The 21549-nt window shown below is 51.1% G+C and overlaps 8 protein-coding genes across 8 annotated transcripts; 4 read left to right on the top strand and 4 right to left on the bottom strand.

Annotated features, from left to right (window-relative positions):
- Nucleotides 1–158: 158 nt before the first annotated feature.
- Nucleotides 159–1523, bottom strand: BO80DRAFT_395611 (phosducin family protein). The gene is made up of 4 exons (XM_025717320.1): nt 1418–1523; nt 1180–1362; nt 749–1104; nt 159–683 (listed from the first exon to the last, which is right to left on the bottom strand). The coding sequence occupies exons 1-4, from the start codon at nt 1453–1455 to the stop codon at nt 535–537; spliced, it is 726 nt and encodes a 241-aa protein (XP_025580458.1). The 5' UTR covers nt 1456–1523; the 3' UTR covers nt 159–534.
- Nucleotides 1524–1917: 394 nt separating this feature from the next.
- Nucleotides 1918–5445, top strand: BO80DRAFT_1719 (coatomer subunit gamma). Its single transcript, XM_025713947.1, has 6 exons — nt 1918–2076; nt 2171–2481; nt 2547–3513; nt 3569–3916; nt 3964–4779; nt 4837–5445. Exons 1-6 carry the CDS (start codon nt 2001–2003, stop codon nt 5067–5069), a joined length of 2751 nt encoding a protein of 916 aa, XP_025580457.1. The 5' UTR covers nt 1918–2000; the 3' UTR covers nt 5070–5445.
- A 227-nt stretch (nt 5446–5672) lies between these two features.
- Nucleotides 5673–7192, bottom strand: BO80DRAFT_420425 (F-box domain protein). The gene is made up of 2 exons (XM_025718360.1): nt 6700–7192; nt 5673–6614 (listed from the first exon to the last, which is right to left on the bottom strand). The coding sequence occupies exons 1-2, from the start codon at nt 7068–7070 to the stop codon at nt 5822–5824; spliced, it is 1164 nt and encodes a 387-aa protein (XP_025580456.1). The 5' UTR covers nt 7071–7192; the 3' UTR covers nt 5673–5821.
- Nucleotides 7193–7307: 115 nt separating this feature from the next.
- On the top strand, nt 7308–11184 carry BO80DRAFT_489664 (aspartyl-tRNA synthetase). The gene is made up of 5 exons (XM_025723604.1): nt 7308–7542; nt 7602–7904; nt 7964–8726; nt 9253–10221; nt 10279–11184. The coding sequence occupies exons 1-5, from the start codon at nt 7406–7408 to the stop codon at nt 10954–10956; spliced, it is 2850 nt and encodes a 949-aa protein (XP_025580455.1). The 5' UTR covers nt 7308–7405; the 3' UTR covers nt 10957–11184.
- Nucleotides 11185–11976: 792 nt separating this feature from the next.
- BO80DRAFT_470038 (kinase-like protein) lies at nt 11977–13451 on the bottom strand (the record flags this gene model as incomplete). The annotated part of the gene is made up of 6 exons (XM_025723058.1): nt 11977–12337; nt 12394–12611; nt 12663–12931; nt 12987–13084; nt 13185–13249; nt 13445–13451. 6 exons carry the CDS (start codon nt 13449–13451, stop codon nt 11990–11992), a joined length of 1005 nt encoding a protein of 334 aa, XP_025580454.1. The 3' UTR covers nt 11977–11989.
- Nucleotides 13452–13458: 7 nt separating this feature from the next.
- On the top strand, nt 13459–16575 carry BO80DRAFT_343307 (uncharacterized protein; the record flags this gene model as incomplete). The annotated part of the gene is made up of 5 exons (XM_025715228.1): nt 13459–13709; nt 13869–14885; nt 15319–15926; nt 15999–16452; nt 16524–16575. 5 exons carry the CDS (start codon nt 13459–13461, stop codon nt 16573–16575), a joined length of 2382 nt encoding a protein of 793 aa, XP_025580453.1.
- A 214-nt stretch (nt 16576–16789) lies between these two features.
- On the bottom strand, nt 16790–19694 carry BO80DRAFT_420419 (ATP-dependent DNA helicase 2 subunit KU80). The gene is made up of 10 exons (XM_025718359.1): nt 19380–19694; nt 19268–19322; nt 19154–19220; nt 19036–19103; nt 18812–18980; nt 18702–18762; nt 18119–18652; nt 17681–18066; nt 17424–17632; nt 16790–17377 (listed from the first exon to the last, which is right to left on the bottom strand). The coding sequence occupies exons 1-10, from the start codon at nt 19506–19508 to the stop codon at nt 16893–16895; spliced, it is 2163 nt and encodes a 720-aa protein (XP_025580452.1). The 5' UTR covers nt 19509–19694; the 3' UTR covers nt 16790–16892.
- Nucleotides 19695–19735: 41 nt separating this feature from the next.
- On the top strand, nt 19736–21548 carry BO80DRAFT_1406 (ankyrin repeat domain-containing protein). The gene has a single exon (XM_025713680.1). It carries the CDS (start codon nt 20193–20195, stop codon nt 21294–21296), a length of 1104 nt encoding a protein of 367 aa, XP_025580451.1. The 5' UTR covers nt 19736–20192; the 3' UTR covers nt 21297–21548.
- The last annotated feature ends 1 nt before the right edge of the window (nt 21549 follows it).

Raw genomic sequence — 21549 nt, 5'->3', positions numbered from 1 at the left:
TTGCGGTGATACCTGCTTATGCCTTTAAATGGCTACATTTCTCATTTTGCTTGAGGTAATTCTGTATAGTTGAAAGCCTTACGGAATGTTTGAATTTATCTATGCTCCTCACACCCGGAGTCATGGTTTGCGATCATGTCTACTTGGTATACTTCGGACCTATACCAAGATGAAAAATATTGTTGCCAGAATACAGAGATGATATGGGATGTGAACACACCTGCGTCAAGGAATGCGACCAATTGCCTACCTAAGCCCTTGTATGAACAGGTGGTCGGGGAAGGGGCCATATGGACCTCTACATACTGTGCCAGGATGTAGAATCGAGGCAGTTAGTAAATATAATCATCTGCCGGGAAATACAGCTCGATACCAGAATAAACTGTATGGTGACCACTGCTTGATTACCGTGCACATGTCGGCAGCAATGTAATATCGTGTTCTTTCTGTTCAAGGGTTCATTGTGTGCAGTCACACATGCGAAATTGACCACGATGTTCCATATTGAAGAATTTATATTTACCGAGCAGCCCTCTAGTCCCAGTCGTCATCATCATCCTCCACGGTGGGTCTGGAGGACTTGATTTTGGATGGACGTTCATCTTCCGACGAGTCCGACCTCTTCTTCAGACGAACGTCGCTTTCTTTGACAGCGCCCAATTCAAGAAGCATTTTCTCGAGATCTGCGAACCTCATTAGTAGGGAACGAACGAAAAAGCCGAAAGCATTCGGAAAGGGATATCTTTACCTTCTATCGTGGTCCTCGGTCCTTTCAATTCCCTCAAAGTTACTAGTTGTCTCATAATTTCACCATTTCTGTAAACCAAGATGGTAGGGGTGTTTCTTTCCGGATACCCTTCGATGCACATATTGCCTCGGATCTCGCAAAACTTTATGTCACCAAATTTCGCCGCCAGTTGCCTCCATAGCTCTGTTAGCCGTTGTGATTCAACGTTTGCGCTCGAAGAGCTCAGGTGAACCAGCACAAAGCAATTGTTCGAGGCATCGGTCACCTCACGCCCATAATCAACCTTTTGTAGGGGGTATACTTGATTATGGACGCTAGTTTGTTGGAGTGTAGATAGTTCGGCGAATCGTTTTTGGCTGGATGCGGTTGTCAGTGAAGCCGATCTTCCTATGTCTCATATGCCAGGGGTATGTAGGCGGCCGTCATGGTACCGGTAGTGTTCGAGGAATGCCTCATCTTCTTCATCCTCCAGAGCGTCCAGCTCGTCCAAATCCTTATCTTCTAGTCGATTTTCATATGCTTTGCGCTCTGCCTCTACCAGGGCTTCTTGAATGAGAGGTTCGGGATCCTGGGGCTTTTCGGGGATAATGCCATGCTTGCGGAGAATGTCATTCCTGCGGGGTGTGAGCCTGCATGTATGGCGGCGCTGAAGAGACAGCACAGACTAACCACTCAGTGTCCTCATTGGGGTTTACTTCGACCTGCATATTTGCAAAGGGGCTGAGAAAGTCTTCGAAAAGAGTTCAATCGAAATTGACAAGTTTGTAGTGAGGAGTCCGTACCTCGACGATAGCTTCCTGTTGCTTGGTCGGGAGACATGCCGCGTGTTTGCTCCGTTTGCAGGAACAGCCACACCGCCCTGTGGCTCAGCCGCCCACAGACGCGGAAGGCCACCTGGAGATTGTTGGAGGCCGTCGGGAGAGCTGCTGCTGCTGCCCTGGCCAAAACACCCATCCTCCACCTCCATTGTTCTGCTGTGCTCTCATTTGGTTTCGTTGCTTGGGACTGGGAAAGAGTCTCTATTTCTCAATCCGGGCCCATTTTTTTACTCTCTCCCATTCTCGAAAGATAATGAGGGCGCCGTAGTCGTGTACATACACCGCCTGCACAACGACTAACCCATCATACTGACCCGCCCTTATTCGTCTCCCATTGAACAACCCCCCGACGTCACTCGTACGGGGCCCTTTTCCAACCCAGAGAGTGCTATAGGAACCCTCTGCTGCTGCGGCAATTCCTGCAGCCCGTCACAATGTCTTACGTCAAGAAAGATGAGGATGCTGATCAGACCATGATCAAGCTGGATCGGACCTCCGTGTTTCAAGATGGTGAGGGCCCATTGATTTCGCCTTCCTCTTGAGTCGCATTAGAACCCTGAATGTGGTTGCTGACCATCTTGTCTTCTCTCTTGTCTTCCTGTAGCGCGACTGTTCAATTCTTCCCCCATATCTCCTCGAACATGTCGTACTCTCCTGACCAAGATCGCCGTCCTCCTTTTTACCGGAGAGCAGTTCCCCACGAACGAGGCCACCACACTGTTCTTCGGTATCTCCAAGCTATTCCAGAATAAGGATCCCTCCCTGCGACAAATGGTCTACCTGATCTTGAAAGAGCTCGCGAACACGGCGGAGGACGTGATCATGTCAACCAGCATTATCATGAAAGACACCGCAGTCGGCAGCGATGTTTTGTACCGGGCAAACGCCATCCGGGCTCTGTGCCGCATCATTGATGTAAGCGCATTGAGTCTTATGCTCTTGTTGTCGAGCGACATGGCTGATAACAGTTGTTATGATAGGCTACTACAGTGCAAGGTATCGAAAGATTGATCAAGACCGCTATTGTCGACAAGACCCCGTCGGTATCCTCCGCCGCCCTAGTCTCCTCCTACCATCTCCTCCCGATTGCGCGCGATGTGGTTCGTAGGTGGCAAAGTGAAACCCAGGAAGCCGCTTCGGGCGGGAAGCAATCGACCGGTTTCCTTGGATTTGGTGGCAGCTCTCAGGCTCATGCCATTTCACAGTCAAACTTCATGACTCAGTACCACGCAATCGGTCTCCTATACCAGATGCGCTCCCATGACCGCATGGCGCTGGTGAAGATGGTTCAGCAGTACGGTGCGGCCGGTGTGGTCAAGAGTCCCGCTGCTCTTGTTCTTTTGGTGCGGTTGGCGGCCAAGTTGGCGGAGGAGGACCAAGGCTTGAGGAAGCCTATGATGCAGATGCTTGATGGCTGGCTCCGACACAAGCATGAGATGGTCAACTTCGAAGCCGCAAAGGCTATTTGCGATATGAGGGATGTCACCGACGCGGAGGCCTCCCAGGCGGTCCATGTCCTGCAACTGTTCCTTTCCTCGCCCCGCTCTATCACCAAGTTTGCGGCCATTCGTATCCTGCACAACTTTGCAAGCTTCAAGCCCCATGTGGTGAATGTCTGCAACCCCGATATCGAGGCGCTTATTTCCAACTCTAACCGCTCCATCGCAACGTTCGCGATCACCACTCTTCTAAAGACGGGTAACGAGGCCAGCGTCGACCGCTTGATGAAGCAGATCTCCGGCTTCATGGCAGATATCACCGATGAGTTCAAGATCACGATCGTCGAGGCTATTCGCACCTTGTGCCTCAAGTTCCCCAGCAAGCAGGCCGGCATGCTGTCCTTCTTGAGTGGTATTCTGAGAGATGAGGGTGGTTACGAATTCAAGCGCAGTGTTGTTGAAAGCATGTTCGACCTGATCAAGTTTGTCCCCGACAGCAAGGAAGATGGTAAGTTTCCCCTGTGGTTTTGTTGATTGTCCTTGGTGCTAACTAACGAAACTAGCCCTCGCCCATCTGTGCGAGTTCATTGAGGATTGCGAGTTCACCAAGTTGTCCGTCAGGGTATTGCACCTGCTTGGTGTGGAGGGTCCTAAGACTTCACACCCAACCAAGTATATCCGCTACATCTATAACCGAGTCGTTTTGGAGAATGCCATTGTGCGAGCTGCCGCTGTGACCGCTCTGGCCAAGTTTGGTGTCGGCCAGAAGGATCCTGAAGTCAAGTCGAGCGTGTCTGTTCTTCTCACTCGGTGCCTTGATGACACCGATGACGAGGTCCGCGACCGTGCTGCTCTTAATCTGCGGTTGATGAGCGAAGAGGATGAGACTGCCACCCGTTTTATCAGCAACGGTAAGCTTTTCTTCAAATTGACTCGGCCGGCTTGCTAACTGTTATAGAATCTATGTATTCCCTTTCAACATTCGAGCACCAGCTCGTGATGTACGTGACATCGACAGATAAGGAGACATTTGCTGCAGCATTCGACGTTGCCACAATCCCGGTTGTTTCACAAGAGCAGGCATTGGCCGAAGAGCGGACCAAAAAGCTGACGAGCGCAACACCCACTCTCAAGGCACCATCTACTGGGCCCCCCAAGGGCAAAGCCAACGGTGTGGCCGAGGCCGTCACCGTGGCTGCCACCCAGAAGTACGCCGAGCAGCTTATGCAAATCCCAGAGCTCAAGGAATACGGCACTCTACTCAAGTCTTCTGCACCTGTTGAACTTACTGAAAGTGAGACGGAATATGTTGTTACGGCTGTCAAGCACGTGTTCAAGGAGCATGTCGTGCTGCAGTACGACATCAAGAACACCCTTCCGGACACTGTTCTTGAAGACGTGACTGTAGTCGCGACACCGTCAGAGGAAGACATCTTGGAGGAGGAATTTATTGTCCCTGCGCCTAAGCTGGCCACCAATGAACCTGGCATTGTTTACGTCACATTCAGGAAGGTGGATGGCGAGCACAGCGTTCCTGTCACCTCTTTCACCAACAACCTCAAGTTCACTAGCAAGGAAATAGATCCCACTACCGGGGAGCCCGAGGAAAGCGGATATGATGATGAGTACCAGGTTGAGGATCTCGACCTCACCGGTAGTGATTATGTTATTCCTACTTTTGCTGGAAGCTTCGACCATGTGTGGGAACAGACTGGTGCAAACGGCGAGGAAGTCAGCGAGACTCTTCAGCTCAGCAACATGAAGGGCATCTCAGGTAGGCTGCTTTTCTCATGCCAATGTTTAAGACTGCCAAAAGCTAATCTGGCCACAGATGCCACCGAGCAACTAATCTCCACGCTCTCCCTGCAGCCTCTCGAGGGCACGGACGTGGCCCTCAGCAACAGCACGCATACACTGAAACTCTTCGGAAAGACAGTGACGGGTGGCAGAGTTGCAGCCCTGATCAAGATGGCCTTCTCCAGCAAGACTGGTGTGACCACGAAGATTGTCGTCCGGGCGGAGGAAGAGGGCGTCGCCCCTGCTGTGATTGCGTCCGTTGCCTAAGCTCATGGACCTGTAAATGTGTAATGGAGGCATGTTCGCGAGGCGCACGAGTCCTGCATTATGAGATCGGACTTTTTGTTTTTGCACTTTTTTTTCTCCATCTATAATTCTGGAGCCGAGTTAGATGCGATGAATATCTTGCGTAGGCGTCAGACCCCTTATTCATTCGACCTTTTCTATCTTCCTTTACTTATATTGTCTCCCAGTCGATTGTATCATCTCCTTCTCCCCCTATTGTTTCCTTGGTCACTGTTCCTCTTTACTTTCTTCTAGCATGTTAGCATGTCTTGCTTTCTGTTCGAGCCACTTCCCATTCTTCTTGTCCAGGTGGCCGGTCGGATGAGAGTGGCTGGAGTCGTTATGTAGTCAAAAGCGTCTATATCTCCCACTTTTGAAAGACCATATATTCACTTTTTTTCTTCCCTTTTCCTATCAGAACCGCTTTGCGACTTTCTGGCTGACTTATGAGCTATTCATATATGTATGGAGGTTTAGACGTGTAGTCCTACATGTTCATGATGTTCGATGAATATACCTTATGCATGAATCTTGTCTAGATAAGTAGATATCTCTAGCTAGATTGTGGAGATGAAAGACAACCGAAAAAAAAAAAAAAAAAAAAAAGCCAGGCAATGTAAACAAAGAGAGCCAAGCGAGCATATCTATCAGCAGTAAAGCATATGTGGAAATCTTGATAACAAACACCCTGTGTCTGAATATAACGGACGCATGCAATGCTAATGTGGAACCATTCATATATAATAAACGCCAATCGTTGGGTCCGACAAGTCACTCTTCTCTATCCCATTCTGAAGGGATTCCGACTGTGGCTGGTTTGCCTTCGCAAACCGGTTATAGATTAGATCATCAATTTCCTCGTCTTCCAAGATCCGCTTGTTTGTACAGAATACCTCGTGGAAGCCCACCGAGCGGAGATTCGCTAGGCCGTATTCCATTGCTGTGGTCAACGAGCTTGTGCTAAAGCTCACACTAGCATCTATGCTGGGGAATCCGAACTCGAGCACCTCGAGCGGTAGCGGCGGGTGCATGTGGCTCACAATATCGAAGAAAGAATCATTGACCAAGTCACCGGGGACACTGAGGGAGTTTAATTCGGGAAGGAAAACGGGAATGGCGTTGATGGATTCAGGTTGGAGACCACGATTTGAGCCGGAGATGGTGAAGCGCTTCAGGGTGGCTAGTTGAGGGTTGCTCATGAGGCTGCCGAGGTTGGAGACGGAGAGGTCAATGCAGTTCTTGAGGGTCAGGGAGGTCAATGTGCGGGGCCAGGAAAAGTTGGAGATGACAAGGGGGCGGAAATGGCCGCTGAATTGAAGTCGGTGGAGGTTAGGGGGCCAGTCTGTTGTTGCTGCAGAGTCGCTGTGGCTGGTGAGTGTTGTTGTGCGAGGGAGACGGAGGGTGGTAAGTCTGGAGAGGTTGCTGAGAGCTTTCTTAAGGTTGGGAAAGGGGATCTGCTCGCCCACTAGGGAGAGATCAAGGTGTTTGAGGCTGGTGCATTTGGAGAGAGCTGGAAGGCTGTTGATACTGTTTTGTGGAGTCAGAATCGACATCTGAAGTAGGCGACGATGGGGTTGAAGGTCTGCAATAGAGCGTATTGATCTGAACTCACGCAAAGGAAACTCGTGGGGCAAGGAAAACTTCTAAGTTCTCCTTTACCCGGCCTAACAGTCGTGCTGTTAGGCTGTTGGAGCTATGATAGACAAGGCCACTGAGGTCCAGTCTGTGAACTAGACTGCCCAGGTGTATCTTGTTCTTGCGTGCCCCGATTGGTGGGCTAATTGTATCTGTGAAACTCTTGAAAGCCGTTCCTGCAGTCACCCGCGGCTTCTCGTAGAGATAGGGGATGGCAACTGAGTACCACTGGCGCGAGACGAGGCAACAGGCGTGGAGGGTGGACTGGCGGCGGGCATCATCTGCGGCGGCGAAGGAGATAATCTCCACCACGATTTCGGTGGGGAGATGGATCTGACGGGAGTGCATCAGGGGCAGTCATGAATGCCATGATAGGTCAGCATAGAAAGCTGTTCAGCATTTGGAAGGTATCATGCAAGTGTCCGAGGTCGACAGTCGTACTGTCGTTGAAGTCGTGGGCTTGGTGGTGGTGGTGGGGAAGAAATTGGTGGGTTGAAACAGCGGCGGAGAAGACGGGGACCAGATGATATCATTCCGCCGATCCTCGCCCGATTGTTATCTCCGCCTTCCGCTCTCCTCTTCCTCATTTACCCTGGCATCAACCGGACATTCATCCGCTTGAGGGATTCATTCGCTTCTGTTCCTTGCTGTGGCCAATTGTTTCTCATTAATCAGTCCTTATCATGAGATCGCAATCTCTTTGGCGGTCCTTTGGCCTGCTGCAGCGAGCTTCCACACGCTCCTTTGTAGACGCTGGTTCGGGCCGGCGCGCCTTTCAGACTGCCAGCTCCCGCATCCCCGACTTCGCCTTTGCGTTCGAGTAAGTAATCTGCTACCCTTCTCACACATTCAGCGGCTTGGAAGCTAATGGATGCTTAGCATTGATGGTGTTTTACTACGATCCTCCAAGCCCATTCCCGGAGCCGCCGAATCGCTATCCCTATTAAAGGAACAGAACATCCCGTTCCTCCTGTTGACAAATGGAGGTGGAAAACACGAAACAGAAAGAGTGGCAGAAATAAGTGAGAAACTCCAGGTGCCTCTGGATCCGGAGCTCATTGTTCAGAGTCACTCTCCTTTTGCGGAGCTTGTGCGCGGACCGGACGAGCAGAGTGCCCTGGAGAATAAATGCGTGCTGGTGGTCGGGGGGGAAGGCGATCGTTGCCGTCGGGTAGCGCAAATGTATGAAACGGCCATACTAGTCTTTTTCATGGGCGAAGTTTGATGCTGACTGAATTCAGGTATGGCTTCAAGAATGTGGTGACGCCTGGTGATATCTACATGGCAAACCCGTCCATCTGGCCTTTCAGGTCTTTCAAAAATTACTACGAGAATATCAGCAAGCCTCTGCCAAATCCTAAAGATCCCAATGACCCTTCGAGGGGATTGAAGATCGATGCGATCTTCGTCTTCAATGACCCGCGTGACTGGGCCTTGGACGCTCAGATCATCACCGATATCCTACTATCGTCGGAAGGCGTGATAGGAACCATCTCTGAGAAGAACGGCCGGACTGATCTTCCCAACCGGGGTTTTCAACAAGATGGCCAACCGCATTTGTACTTCTCCAACCCAGATCTCTGGTGGGCCGCGGCCTATCACCTTCCTCGTCTCGGCCAAGGAGGTTTTCGAGAGGCTTTGGAAGGCATCTGGGCTGCGGTGACAGGGGGACCGAGCAAAGGAGTTGAGCTGAAGAAGACGATTATCGGCAAGCCCTACCAAGGAACATACGAGTTCGCGGAGCGTCAGCTCCTGCGCAATCGTGTTAGGATGTTCGGCTCGGATGCCCAGACACCTTTGCGGAACGTCTATATGATCGGAGATAATCCAGAGTCAGATATATGCGGTGCCAACAGCTACCGCAGTGGACATGGCAGCCAATGGCATTCGATCCTCGTGCGGACTGGTGTCTACAATGGTGGTGAGCCATCGTGGACACCAAAGACCATCGCTGATAATGTACACAAGGCGGTTGAATGGGGGTTGAAGACTTCTCAATGGAGGGTCTAGGGATATAGAACGACTTTTCTCACTGGTTTCCTCTTGAGCGATTATATATTGAACAACCCGCATTTGCATTGGATTGCGGTCTTCGGACGGCGTGTATGCATCATGGATAGACTTTTTATATACCATAGACATGGTTTGTGTTGGGCATTCTTTTCAGTCAGTACCGCAATACAGAATGTAACGCAAAAATTGTCATGCGAAAGTTAGTAATCAAGAGATAAGGGGGACAAGATATACTGTCGAAACATGTTCCAACACTCGATGCTGCTGCAACAGCTTAGACGTTAATTATGCAGTGTATAATTACATAAGCGGCTTGATCAATGTCCGCATCAGGTGATGCCCCTCCTAGGGCTTAGGGCTGCGGCATCGACGGCGGGGTGACTCAAAAGAGAAAGTTGGAGCTCCGTCAGGCCGCCGGACTAGTACCAGATTGTTGCTCCTCCCTCTCCTCCATCCACTCACATACGCATCTACAGCACCAACCATGGCGGACTCCGAATTGCCCACTCGCCCCAAGCCCGAGGAAACCCCCGCCGCTGCGGGCGCCCCCGCAGAGGGTGCCGAGGCTACCAAGAGCGCCAGCAAAAGCGCCGCAAAGAAGGCCGCGAAGGAGAAGGCCAAGGCTGAGAAGGCCGCTGCTCGTGCTGCCCAGGAGAAGGCCCAGGCTGCTGCCGCTGAGGCCAATGACACCGCCAAGCATCTGTATGGCAAGCTCCCCGAGACCGAAGACGTCCTCCCCGCGACGCGATTCTCCGACATCACCGACGAGCACTACGAGAAGGAGATCACAGTGGTGGCCCGTGTGGATAATGCCCGTGTGCAGAGTGCCAAGCTGGCTTTCTTGATGCTGAGACAGCAGGGTCAGAAGGTGCAGGCGGTCATTGCTCTCGCGGAACCCATCTCGAGACAGATGATCAAGTACACTGGTGGATTGAACGTCAACTCCATTGTCCAGGTCACCGGTGTTGTCAAGAAGCCCGGCGTGCCCATCTCATCGGCTACCCTGAGCAACCACGAAATCCACATCAGCAAGGTCTACATGATCTCCGAGGCGGCCCAGATGCTTCCCATGCAGGTCAAGGATGCTGAGAGACCGCCCCCGGACACCACGGAGGAGGGTAACGAGGTCGATGCGGATGGCGTTCCTATCGTCACTCTCAAGACTCGTCTTGACAACCGGGTCCTCGATCTCCAGACCGAAACCAGCCAGGCTATCACCTGGATCTCCAGCGGCGTGGCCGAACTGTTCAGTGAATACATGATCAAGAGCGGCTCGCGGTGGATCTTCACCCCCAAGCTGGTGGGTGCTGCTACCGAGGGTGGTAGCAACGTCTTCGAGGTCAAGTACTTCAAGAAGAATGCCTACCTGGCTCAGAGCCCTCAGCTGTACAAGCAGATGTGTATCGCGGGTGACATGGAGAGCGTCTTCGAAGTCGCCCCTGTCTTCCGTGCCGAGGACAGCAACACTCACAGACACTTGACTGAGGTAGGCTTTAGGTTCACCAGAATGCAATTGCTTCAGTCCCCTTGCTGACTTTCTTAGTTCGCTGGTCTTGATTTCGAGAAGACCTTCCGTGGCCACTACCACGAGGTCTTGGAGTTCGCTGAGAACCTCCTTGTCTTCATCCTCACCCAGCTCAAGGAGCGCTACAAGGACCAGATCGCCGTCATCCAGAAGTCCTACCCCAAGGCCGGTGACTTCAAGCTCCCCAAGGACGGCAAGGCCCTTCGGTTGAAGTACATGGACGGTGTCGCTATGCTGAAGGAGGCTGGCGTCGATGTCTCTGAACAGGAGCGCTTCGAGAACGACTTCACCACCGCGATGGAGAAGCAGCTGGGCCAGATCATCCGTGAGAAGTACGACACTGATTTCTACGTGCTCGACAAGTTCCCGATGGCCGTCCGTCCTTTCTACACCAAGGCCTGTCCCGAGGACCCCCGCTTCTCCAACTCGTATGACTTCTTCATGCGTGGTGAGGAGATCATGTCCGGTGCCCAGCGTATCAACGACATCAAGGAGCTGGAAGAGTCCATGGTTGCCAAGGGTCTCAACCCCAACCAGGAGGGCTTCGAGGACTACTTGGCTGCTTTCCGCCAGGGCTGTCCTCCCCACGCCGGTGGTGGTCTCGGTCTGAACCGCATTGTCATGTTCTTCCTTGGCCTGCCCAACGTTCGTCTGGCGTCGCTGTTCCCTCGTGACCCCCAGCGTCTGCGCCCTTAAGCTGGATAGAGCGATATATCGACAAGACCTGTATCTGGACACAAAAGAATATAATGGAGCGACGAATTGAAATAATTAGCGTTGTGATATCAGTAGCACGTACAATCAGCAGACGCTGTGCAATCAGATCGTAGAGACCATTGATATTGATCAAAGCTAGATGGGAGCTATAACCTCAATAGGAGATAAAGAATCGACCAGTCAGTGGAGATTCCAGCTATAAAAACGAAACATGAATATTAATAAACTGATCCTTTCAATATGAATTAAGAATATCTAGAGCAAAAGCCCCTTTTCCTCCGGCAATTTCCACAGAATGAGCTCATTTCCGTGTCAGAACCAGGCGTCGATGAGCAATGACCACTGCTCGAAGCCGGAAGAGAAGTAGGCTTAATCAGTCTTCAAAATCGAGTAGCAGGATCTAGTAACCAGCCTGTCTGAATGACCGTATTCGTGGACGCGCCCCTGGATGAGTTTGCTAAGCCTCTGGAGAGAAACTCATATACTCTAACTCTGTACAATATATACAGATCCATAGTTACATAGCAGATCAAGTACTCCGTAGAGTTAGACGGCGTACAGTATCTACCCCAGACTGAGACTATAGCGTAGTATCCACCCAGACCCACCAGAAGTCCTGCTAGTTGGTCCCCACTCGACGCTATTGGTGGCGTGCGTATCTAGTTCTTCTCCTGGCATACTACTACAGAGTTGTATAAACAGTAGTGCAGTGTGTATATCTTCTTACAGTCCCCTCGACTTTATTCTATGCCCGATATCGGGGGGTCAGTGTTGGTCTCGCCCAGGAGGATTTTCGAAACAAGAGGGAGATTCTTCAGACCCCTCGGCTACTCGATGCATGCCCCTAGATTACTACTTGATCCACAGAGAAGAGATACAAGATTCGGATAATGAGGTGAGGTTCTGTGAGGAGTATTGTGAGATCTCCTTAAAGTTAGTGATGAGGGCGAAATCATACAGAAGTGGAGATATTATATTGCAATCTATAGTACAACCGACGCTTACCACCCACCTAAACACCCTCAAACCACCTGTGAGCCAACGCTTCACGAGCAGTGATCCGTTTCTCTGGATCGAACCTCGTCATAGCACATATGAGATTTTTAAAGTCTTCATCAATGCCCTTCCAGAGAGCAAACGGCCGACGCGGATTATCTTCCCCAAACCCATCCCGAACCACCTCGAAGACGCGAACCCAGGGGTTATCCTCTCTAAGGTACCTCAGAAAAGCATCCATCCCATCCGCATCGGCAAAATACGAGATCTGGCGCTCAATGACAATCGATAATGGATGCACGCCTTCTTCTAACTCGTCGTCCCCAACGGCAAAGATAACGTGCTTATACACGGCCCAAATACACTAAATAGGATGTTAATAACCAGGTCGTGGGGGAACTTATCCGTGCAGGAACTTACAACAAGGGCAAATGAAAATATATCAGATGGCTTATTTATTGGTCCCGATGCGTGGGCTTCAGGACTCCTCCACATCCAGTTACCCGCCTGTTTACCGATCATATCCGACCCAGCAGGGATATGCGCGGCATCTTCAAGATCTCCGATTTTGACTTTGCGGACAGAGATCCCATTTTGGTCTTCTTCCCAGTCAATGAAGATGTTATTGGCTTTGATATCTACGCAATGTGAGCGGCGCCTCAATACCTCAATGGAAAGGGACTACTTACCCGTGTGGACAATATCTTGATCGTGGAGCTCTGCGAGACCGCGCAGAGCATCTTTGAGTATCCTTTTTGTTGTGTCGATGGGTAGGTCTTTCTGGGCAAGGTGCAGAAGATGGTCTTTGAAGTAGTCAAATACAAACATGGACTTCTCGGGGATGGTATCTTGGAGAAGACGGACGTGTTTGGTGTTGCGTAGCCGGTTGTTTATGTCTTCGAGGTCCTGGTAATTAACAGAGTGGATGTACTTTAGAATATATTGTTGGTTTTCAGAGCTGTGCTCAATGGTTAACAGGTAGGCATGAGAAGTAATGGCAAAGGCCAACCTACCGAGCAAGATAAATATGTCGTATGGGAGATTTTTCTTCTTGAAGAACCCGTTCAACTTCATAGTTGCGGCCCGGACTTCCCAGTGTACTTCTTAGAGGCTGATGGTATTGAGTCAGAGGGTGCCGTGGTTATTCTTCGTCTAAGGTGGGCTACCGATGAAGGCCACAAATGTGATACGCGAATGGAGAGCTCCGGCACAGAGAGAATTGTACATGCTTGGTTCCTGCAGGAGCGAAAGGCCAGAGGTGAGAATGATCTTAATGCTAGCATAGGAGGCAACTATGGGGTATAGAAGGCTACAATGCATATGAAGTTAACATGGGGTAATCTACAAGACTGCGTGCCAGACCCCCTTCTGTATGTAGATAGATCCGCTTTAAGTGGCCCAAGCTCCCGGTGGAACTTCGATCGGCCGGCGTTTTCTCCGCCGACTTTGCTCCCTCAACTCAGCCCACAACAAACCATGGCCAGCATGCCTGACAAACGCAAACCATCCGGTTCCTTCTCTGGATCCACACCCTATGCAAAGCGATCTCGTCCCTCGTACGCCGAGGACGATGACGAGGATGATGCGACGCGGCCGACCGTGACCCCGTACGAACGCCCGCGCAATCACCCCGTGTACGGGCAAAAGAGCGCCTTTCCGGGTTTAGACGTCGCGGGGGAGGACGAGCTCTTCTACGGCCCAGCAGAGGATGGCATGGAGTATCTGCGCATGGTCCGGTAAGCTGACTTTCCTTGTTACTGCTTGTCTGGCTTTCTCTATTTCGCTTCCCGCTTGCTAAATGCCTGCGTGTTTCGGATTGTAGCTTGCGAGATATCTCATACGAGGCTTCTTCATGTACGACATCGTGACTTATTTGTTTACTTTGAATCTGGCAGGTCGGAAGCCAACTCCCTCCCTTTTCTATTCACGGCACCACAAGTGATGGAGCCACCTACCGAGATGGATACCAAGGACGAAGAACCCCAAGCACAGCCACAGGAAGAAGAGAAACCTTCACAACCTGTCCCTGAAGGTGTCATTGTCGACGGCGTCTTCTTTGTGCCTCCCTCATCCAATACCAATACCGCTGCCGCTGCCCCTCGCGCAGATGTCGCCGAAGAGGCCATCTCCGACGCCCAATCGAGCTACTACAATCTCCTCCACCATCGCTTCCTTCTCCTTCGATCGATCCTGAAATGCGTACCTCCCTCAGAAGCCATCGTCTCACTGGATATTTCCCACCCGATCAGTTTACCGCGACACGCGAGAAACGCGCGCAAGGAATGGCGTCGGTTACTGCTGGCGGTGGATCCGCAGACTGTGCAGTTGGCGTGTATGGACATGGAAACTGTGCTGGGGGTTCTAGGGATTATGGCGCGACTGATGTCGGAGAATGTACGGAGCGGCGATGCACAACGAGTGCGACGTATTGGGGCTTGGGCTTGGGGTCTGTTGGGGAAATGTCGCGATGTTGGACAGCTGGGGACGGAGGAGGTTGGGGAGATTCGGGAACTGGGGAAGAGAGCCGTGAAGATCCTACGGAAGATGAAGGAGGAAGATGAGAAGAAGATGGGGGATGCGTCAGATGAGGAAGACGATGAAGATGCAATGGAGCAGGGTGCAGAGGGAGAGGGTGTGAGCCAAATGGATGGACCGAGTGATCAGGATCACGATATGCAGGATGTGGAGCCTGCCGCTGAGGAGCTGGAGATTGCGAAAGCACGGCTTCAGGCGAAACTCCATGGCGAGGAGGAGCAATCTCCGGTCGTCGAGTCTGAGCCTGGGAATGAGGAAAATGCCATCGAAGTGGCTATGCAGACTCGCGCCATGTTGGATATGATCATCACGGTCGTCGGGGAGTACTACGGACAGCGGGACCTGTTGGAGGCACGCGAGTTGTGGAATGGGCCCGAGTCCACCGCATGACATGGGACAGTGGACTATTCTTTCTGATGACCATAATCAAATGAACAAGATACCCAGTGACATGTAAGAATAATTGGAACCGTTTGCCGCACAGTAAACAATACATCGTAGTCTATTCACACTGTACCACCCCTACATAGTAAAGTCCGGCCCGGGGACCTTGCGTCATGGCGGTGACTTTCTTATCGGCGCCATCCAATCCACCGCACCCACATCTCTCTCTCCACTTCACCTCCAAACCCAACCTCCTCACCTCCTTATCTCACCTATACTATACCCAGCAATGGAAGACTAAACCCATCACACCACACCACATACCTCCCCAATTCCCCCCCTCGAAAACCTACAACCAATATCTCAAAAACCCACCACCACGACAACCATGGCCCCAACCCTCGAAATCACCATCCCAACAACGAGCATCTCCCCAACCACCCCCCCCTACACCCTCTACAACATCACCCTCCGCCTGCCCCTCCGCTCCTTCACCATCTCCAAACGCTACTCCGACTTCACAACCTTCCACACAACCCTAACCACCCAAACCAACGCCCCACCGCCATCCCCCCTGCCCCCAAAATCCTGGTTCCAAAACACCATCTCCAACTCCACCCTCCGCGAATCCCGTCGCGAAGCCCTAGAAACCTATCTCCGCGCCATCAACGAATCCGACGATCCCCGCTGGCGGAATTCCCCTGTCTGGCGCGCTTTCTTGAACTTGCCTAGTCTACCGAATACGAATGGGGCCGGGGCGGCATCACGTCTCCATGCTGCGATTACGGACCCGGCGGATGCAGAGGGGGGAGGGATCACGGATCCGATTCTCTGGTTGGATTGCTTTCGGGATATGAAGGGGCATTTACATGATGCGAGACTGTATCTTACGAGACGGGATCAGGAGACCACGCCGCAGAAACAGCATGAGAGTTCGGCGAGGGCGAAGAGTGAGCTGGTGAGGGCCGGGGGGTTGATTGGGGCGTTGGAGAATGGGTTGAAGAATTTGAGTAGTTCTGCTACCATTACTGGGAGTGCAGGTACAGGGGCGGGTGAGGATAATGGTGCTGGTGGGGGAGGGGGATCCAGACCGGGAAGTAAACTAGGGCGAAGGAATACGGCCAGTACGATTGCGACATGGAGTGTGAGTGGGAATAATACGCTCGGGGAAGGGGAGATGCGACGACGGAAGGATCTATTGATTAATGCGAGGAAGGAGAAAGATGGGTTGGAGGATTTATTGAATGCCATGGCGGCGAAGAGTCGGATTGATAGTGCGGTGGCGTCGATTCAGGATAAGGAGGCGTTGATGGGGACGAAAGGGGGGAAGAAGGCTGTCAGGTCGTCGGGACGGGTGCTGGGTCGGGAGACGGAGAGGACCCGTGAACTGGATAATGCGGGGGTGGTGCAGTTGCAGAAGCAGATGATGGCGGATCAGGATATCGCGGTGGATGAGTTGATGCGCATTGTCAATCGGCAGAAGGAGTTGGGCATTGCAATTAATAATGAGTTGCAGGTGCAGAATGAGTTGTTGAGTTTGGCGGATGAGGATGCTACGAGGTATGTGCTTTCTTTCTTTTCTTCCCTGTCCTTGGGGATGTTGTTTGTGGCGTGTATACTGACTTGGACAGATTGGGTGGGAAGATTGATATTGGGAAGAAGAGAATCGGGCGGATCTCTTGATCTGGATTGTATGGTATATCGGTGGCATGGTTCTTTGGTTCGTATGTAGTCTGGTCTCGGTATATGTTATGCATGTGTCATACGGTATAGCATGGCTTGTACGGTCTCGTTACTTAGCGCAGTCGTTGGTCTTTCGGATTGATTGTCTGGGTATTGTACTCTAGCGAGCACGGTCTTCTCAGCATTGGATTTTTTTTGTCATTTAGTGTGGTATTAGTACTGAGTACGAGCAGCCTCGAGCAAGTTATTAGTGATCTAGGCTATTCGCTTGAGACTTCGGTCCCACAAGTATCTATCCTACTTCACTTCTTATCCTATCACTTCGCAGACATAAACTCCTTGGCCTCTTCCTCCGTCACCTCTGAGCGTTCCGACTGTTGCTGATCAATCAAGCCCAGCTTGTTCTTCCTGATAAGCCACCATAGCTCACGCCGGTCTCCGCCAAGCTCCTCCTTCAACAACTTATTCTTGAGCTGCTTCAAGAAGTCATTATACACAGCAGGCTCCTCGTACGCTATGAGTTCTTCCCGCATCACGCCTAACCCCTCGGTGACCCGATCGTAGTTGGCATCGCCAAGACTATGCTTGACTTGATTCTGGATGATGGTGCTCATCTGCTGCACGGCCTCCTTGACTATCTCAATATTCTCCGCCTGCGAGAGAGTCTGCTTGAATTCAGGGATGGCATTGTTGGGCGAGATCTTGGTGCGCTTCTCTTGGTGAAGGAGGGCATCGACGTCCAGACCGGAGAGTGGCTTCTCTGCTTCGCGGGTGCGTTTGCGGCCTTTGGTTTTTGGGGGTACTGTATGCTTGTGAGCGTAGACCTCAGAAGGATGGGAAGTGCAGACCTTTCTTGACGTCGGAGACTGCGATCAGCTTGTCTAGATGCTTCTTTGACTTTTTTACTAGCTCCTGGGGCGGGTGGGAGAACTTCGTTAGAATTGGTGCAGGGGGAGGAGCTGGGTCTCGGGGATGAATGGCACGGTGGCGGACTGCCGCATCGATTCGATGCAGGACCGGGGAGAATGAGTCGTCGATGGGGAGAGATTCCGAGTCCCTTTGCATATTAGCAGGAGGGTATTCAAATTGTTGGCGGCAGCCTCACCCATTCTCATCTGTATCGGCAAGCTCCATGCTCTGGACGTATTTGTCCATAGCATCCAATAGATCGTCGTTAGGCAGATTTCGATGCTGCGTTACCACTTTACCAGACACTGTGATGACTCTGTCGAGTGGAGGAAAGCGGTAGGTTCGAACATCTTCCGCAAATGGCAGCTGCGCTTCGAGGAGACATTCGTAGTCGGGTTCGATTGACGGCGCAAGCAAGACGATGACCGGGGCTTTGTTCTCTTTTAGCACCATGCGAGCCACTGCATAACATTCCAATTCGAAGAGCGCGTGGATAAACGAGGAAAGGGCAAGAGATGCTTTGTCATTAGCACGCTGTGCAATTATGATGTTCGTCGTAGACATGTGCATGTATCGGTCATACTGAATAGCGACTCCACTTAGCTTGACACAACAGAGATCTCGGGGGACTTACAGTCTCGCTCTGAATAAAGCCAAGAAGTTCAATAGCCGCATAAGTCTCCAAAATTGTGATGTTCTGGTCGGTCTCGCTAATATAGACCGCTGTCCGCCCGTACTCGTACCCTTTGGCGAGCTCATCTCGCTCCACGTCTCTTTTCCCACCTGGGGCAGTATCATCGGTTATTTGGTATGTTCTGATATTGCGAACACCTGTAAGGGAGCTACCGTCTATCGGAGATTCTTGCGTGCCAGCCGCAGCCGCAGACAATTCGCCTTTTCCTTGACGACTTGCTGACTCTGTAGACAAAGCGAACTGGCTTGCCGACGGGGCTTTGGCAACGTATGTCCTGTAGTACCGTTCGACTGGAATGCGAACGGCCGTATCGTATTCCGCTGGGTTGCCCAGCTGAAGATGACCCTTGAAGGTTGCCATTATTCTGGTGCTCTTCACGCGGGGGATCTCCAGCTCTGCCACGGCTTGCTCCAACGTTCCATAAGCTCCATCGCAGTCTTCGGCAAGACTTCGCAGGAGTGCTTCATTCTCAGCCTGCAGTAATGTTATAGATAGCCTATGCGTTGTAGGGGGGGCGCAATACCTTGCGTGGGTCTTTGTCTTCCTCCTTAACTCCGTATTCCGGATCATCAAAGTCAGGTCCCCTGCGCAGGTCAGATCTTCATTCTAGTTCATCCATCACGAGACACTAACAAGATGATGAGTTCTATATCGTCCTCCTTGATTTTCTTAGTTATTTCGCTAAGGTTATCCGGATTCATTGGACCCTCGCCGTTGGTGACCAGGACGATTCTGCGCTTGTATTTAAGTTTCTTGCATTGTGTGATGATCATCTGAATCGCAAGCACGAGGGCGGATATAGCTATAGATATCAGCTCAAACCCATACCAAACATATAACAGTAGAAACATGCTTACCGTCACCCTTGTTAGTCTTGCTAGGCTTTATACGATCGCTCAACTCCCGAATATCAGGCATAAGAAACCTATACTTCATCAGCGACGCCCAGACTCGAACCACCATGATGCGTCATACTGTTTGATGCCAGACAGCACCGAGATGTGTGAGTAGTCAGGATCATCCTCCAACTCATTAGAGGTATCTGTTTCTGTATTAGTCCCGCCCAACTACCGCATCGCAAAAGCTCACCATCGGTTCGGAACCCGATCACGCCAAGCAGTGCCATTTTGCGTCCCGTCGCAACCTATACAAACAAATAAGGATATAGAAGTAACAGAGCTAGATCATGGTAGAGACCCACCGTTCCCGTAATGCGATCCCAGACATACTGCATGGCCCATTCAAGATCCGTGACTTCGCGGCCATGACGCCGCTCTCCCATGGACTTTCCAAAGTCCACGATGTAGACTGTTGCCTCTTTATCGGCCATGTTTGCGTAGGAGATAATGATAACAAAGCAACTCCATCCGACGCCGCAACCGCTAATGAAATAGCACCCGAGCTCAAGGCAGAAAGGTGTGTGACGCCCAGGCAGACGCGATATTTCCCGATTGGGACCTAGGCGGAACGCGAAAGCACATGACATCATGCGATAAGGGGCGGAAGAGGCTGGCAGAACAGTGGGGCGGTAAGGGCCTGTAGATTTCCCTCAGTGATCCATTTTGATCTACTCCCACAATTGTGAGAGAAATAATTGTGTATATGAGTGCTAACTTGTGTGAAGGGTCTTTAAGATGATTTGCTTATTTTAGGTCACGAGCATAAACCCAACAGGAACCCAAGCAAAGTCTGGGTGGTGCTTACCGGATCTTACCGGATTCTTTGCATTCACAGCGGTCTACACATGGTGGTTTATGTCAAATCTCCGAGTCTTCCTTGAACACCGTACTCGAGCTCCCGGAGTTACAGTGAATAGGCATATCTCAGTAACAGCGTCATGCCGGGCAGCCATGGGCTCCGTATCATGCGCCTATTCCAAAAACTATATAAGGGGCGACGACCACGTCCTTCGTTGGACTTTTAATCTCCATCTTCTAAGGCGTAAAGGAACCCTCATAAGACCATCCCAACGCGAGAACCACTCCCACTGAACCTTCCTAAACTTATCCGAGCCATGGGCCCATCCATCATGTTTGAGTCATCGCCAGAATCCGGGAATCAAGACGGTCCCATCGCCCGGCTACCAACCGAAATACTCCTCATGTGTTCCCGCTATATGGACCGAAACGAACTGAACAGCCTCATACGATCCTGTAGGTTCTTCCGGGACGCCCTAGGCGATGAGCTACTCCGAGAACATGCTCTGCCGTCAGAAGACTGCTACCGGGAATGGTGTTCACATGACAGTGAAGGGAAGACGCATGAAAACAAGGGGAACATCTCCGATGAAGACCTGGAAATGAGAGATAGTTGGGAGATGCCATATGAACCACTGGTAACAGCCATATCAGACGGCAATCACGACCTCGTTAGACGGTTCCTAAAATCCGGCGTGAATCCCAACGCTTTGAGCCTAACTTCATTCCCTATGCTTCATCTTGCCATACACAACCATCATTATGCAATAACCGAACTACTGCTAGACTCCGGCGCTGACCCGAACATCGAATGTCGAGTCACTAAGAATCTAGCATTAGACTCCGTGACTCGAAGTTATAACCATGCATATGACTGGGTGGACTTGCTTCTTTCCCATGGAGCGAAGTTCACCACAACCGAGACCTTTGAATGGTTCTGCGAAACGGGAAGGGGAGATTTCTTTTGTCGAGCATCCAGAAATGGAACGAACGTTATTGAGCTATATAATCCTAGACATCTGTTTGGCTCAGGGAGACTGATCCATGCAATGTCCCATGCATCAGCAATGGTGATTGATATTCTCCTGGATATAGAACCCCGCCTTATGTTCGCAATAGACGGAAACGGTCTTTCGTTATTACACCTCGCTCTTGAGAAACTCAGACCAGAGGTTGCGTTGCGGTTAATTGATAGGCAATTTAAGGTGTTCACTAGGAAGGATCCGTTGTTTGTGCGTCATGTCAAATGTCTGTATACGCGGATTGCTAGAGCTTTAGAAGTCAAGCGAGATTCGGATCCTATTTGGACTAGAAATGCTGAGGATCTGTTGGATATATGTGATCAGGAAGCATGGGAAAAGGGTGTCAGTCAGCCTGATAGGTGTATGTGTAATAGTTGTTGTTTTAGGCTCTTTAATTAAGAACGTTCTTGCTGGCGTCTTTGCTGGCTCTTCATGGCTTCAAGCATTTTTTGCATCAATATTACGAAAAGTCACTTCTGTCGAGCGCCTTGCCTTTCCATGTACATACCTTTGAGGACACCAAAGGGCCTGGTCAATGATGGTGAATATGGGACTAGCAATCACGGTATCTATATCGTACTTTGCTCAGCATTAGTTATCATCGGAAGCTTCCTGACGTCGGTATTCTAGCTTCACTTGTCAGTCAATAATG

The sequence above is a fragment of the Aspergillus ibericus genome (genome assembly GCF_003184845.1).
Source record: "Aspergillus ibericus CBS 121593 unplaced genomic scaffold BO80scaffold_1, whole genome shotgun sequence".
Taxonomy (NCBI): domain Eukaryota; kingdom Fungi; phylum Ascomycota; class Eurotiomycetes; order Eurotiales; family Aspergillaceae; genus Aspergillus; species Aspergillus ibericus.
This window is presented reverse-complemented; position numbering and strand designations above follow the sequence as displayed.

Bases quoted from the DNA above. Each gene is read 5' to 3' on its own strand.
- BO80DRAFT_395611 (XM_025717320.1), bottom strand. From the start codon at position 1,455: ATGCAGGTCGAAGTAAACCCCAATGAGGACACTGAGTG. The intron at 1,363-1,417 runs GTTAGTCTGTGC...CACACCCCGCAG, and splicing joins CCCAATGAGGACACTGAGTG to GAATGACATTCTCCGCAAGC. The intron at 1,105-1,179 runs GTACCATGACGG...AACCGCATCCAG, and splicing joins GCATTCCTCGAACACTACCG to CCAAAAACGATTCGCCGAAC.
- BO80DRAFT_1719 (XM_025713947.1), top strand. From the start codon at position 2,001: ATGTCTTACGTCAAGAAAGATGAGGATGCTGATCAGACCATGATCAAG. The intron at 2,482-2,546 runs GTAAGCGCATTG...TTGTTATGATAG, and splicing joins CTCTGTGCCGCATCATTGAT to GCTACTACAGTGCAAGGTAT. The intron at 3,917-3,963 runs GTAAGCTTTTCT...TAACTGTTATAG, and splicing joins CACCCGTTTTATCAGCAACG to AATCTATGTATTCCCTTTCA.
- BO80DRAFT_420425 (XM_025718360.1), bottom strand. From the start codon at position 7,070: ATGCACTCCCGTCAGATCCATCTCCCCACCGAAATCGTGGTGGAGATT. The intron at 6,615-6,699 runs GTGAGTTCAGAT...TCCACAAAACAG, and splicing joins GCCCCACGAGTTTCCTTTGC to TATCAACAGCCTTCCAGCTC.
- BO80DRAFT_489664 (XM_025723604.1), top strand. From the start codon at position 7,406: ATGAGATCGCAATCTCTTTGGCGGTCCTTTGGCCTGCTGCAGCGAGCT. The intron at 7,543-7,601 runs GTAAGTAATCTG...ATGGATGCTTAG, and splicing joins GACTTCGCCTTTGCGTTCGA to CATTGATGGTGTTTTACTAC. The intron at 7,905-7,963 runs GTATGAAACGGC...GACTGAATTCAG, and splicing joins TGCCGTCGGGTAGCGCAAAT to GTATGGCTTCAAGAATGTGG.
- BO80DRAFT_420419 (XM_025718359.1), bottom strand. From the start codon at position 19,508: ATGGCCGATAAAGAGGCAACAGTCTACATCGTGGACTTTGGAAAGTCC. The intron at 19,104-19,153 runs GTATGACGCATC...GATGAAGTATAG, and splicing joins GTGCTGTCTGGCATCAAACA to GTTTCTTATGCCTGATATTC. The intron at 18,981-19,035 runs GTAAGCATGTTT...TGATATCTATAG, and splicing joins CAAGACTAACAAGGGTGACG to CTATATCCGCCCTCGTGCTT.
- BO80DRAFT_1406 (XM_025713680.1), top strand. From the start codon at position 20,193: ATGGGCCCATCCATCATGTTTGAGTCATCGCCAGAATCCGGGAATCAA.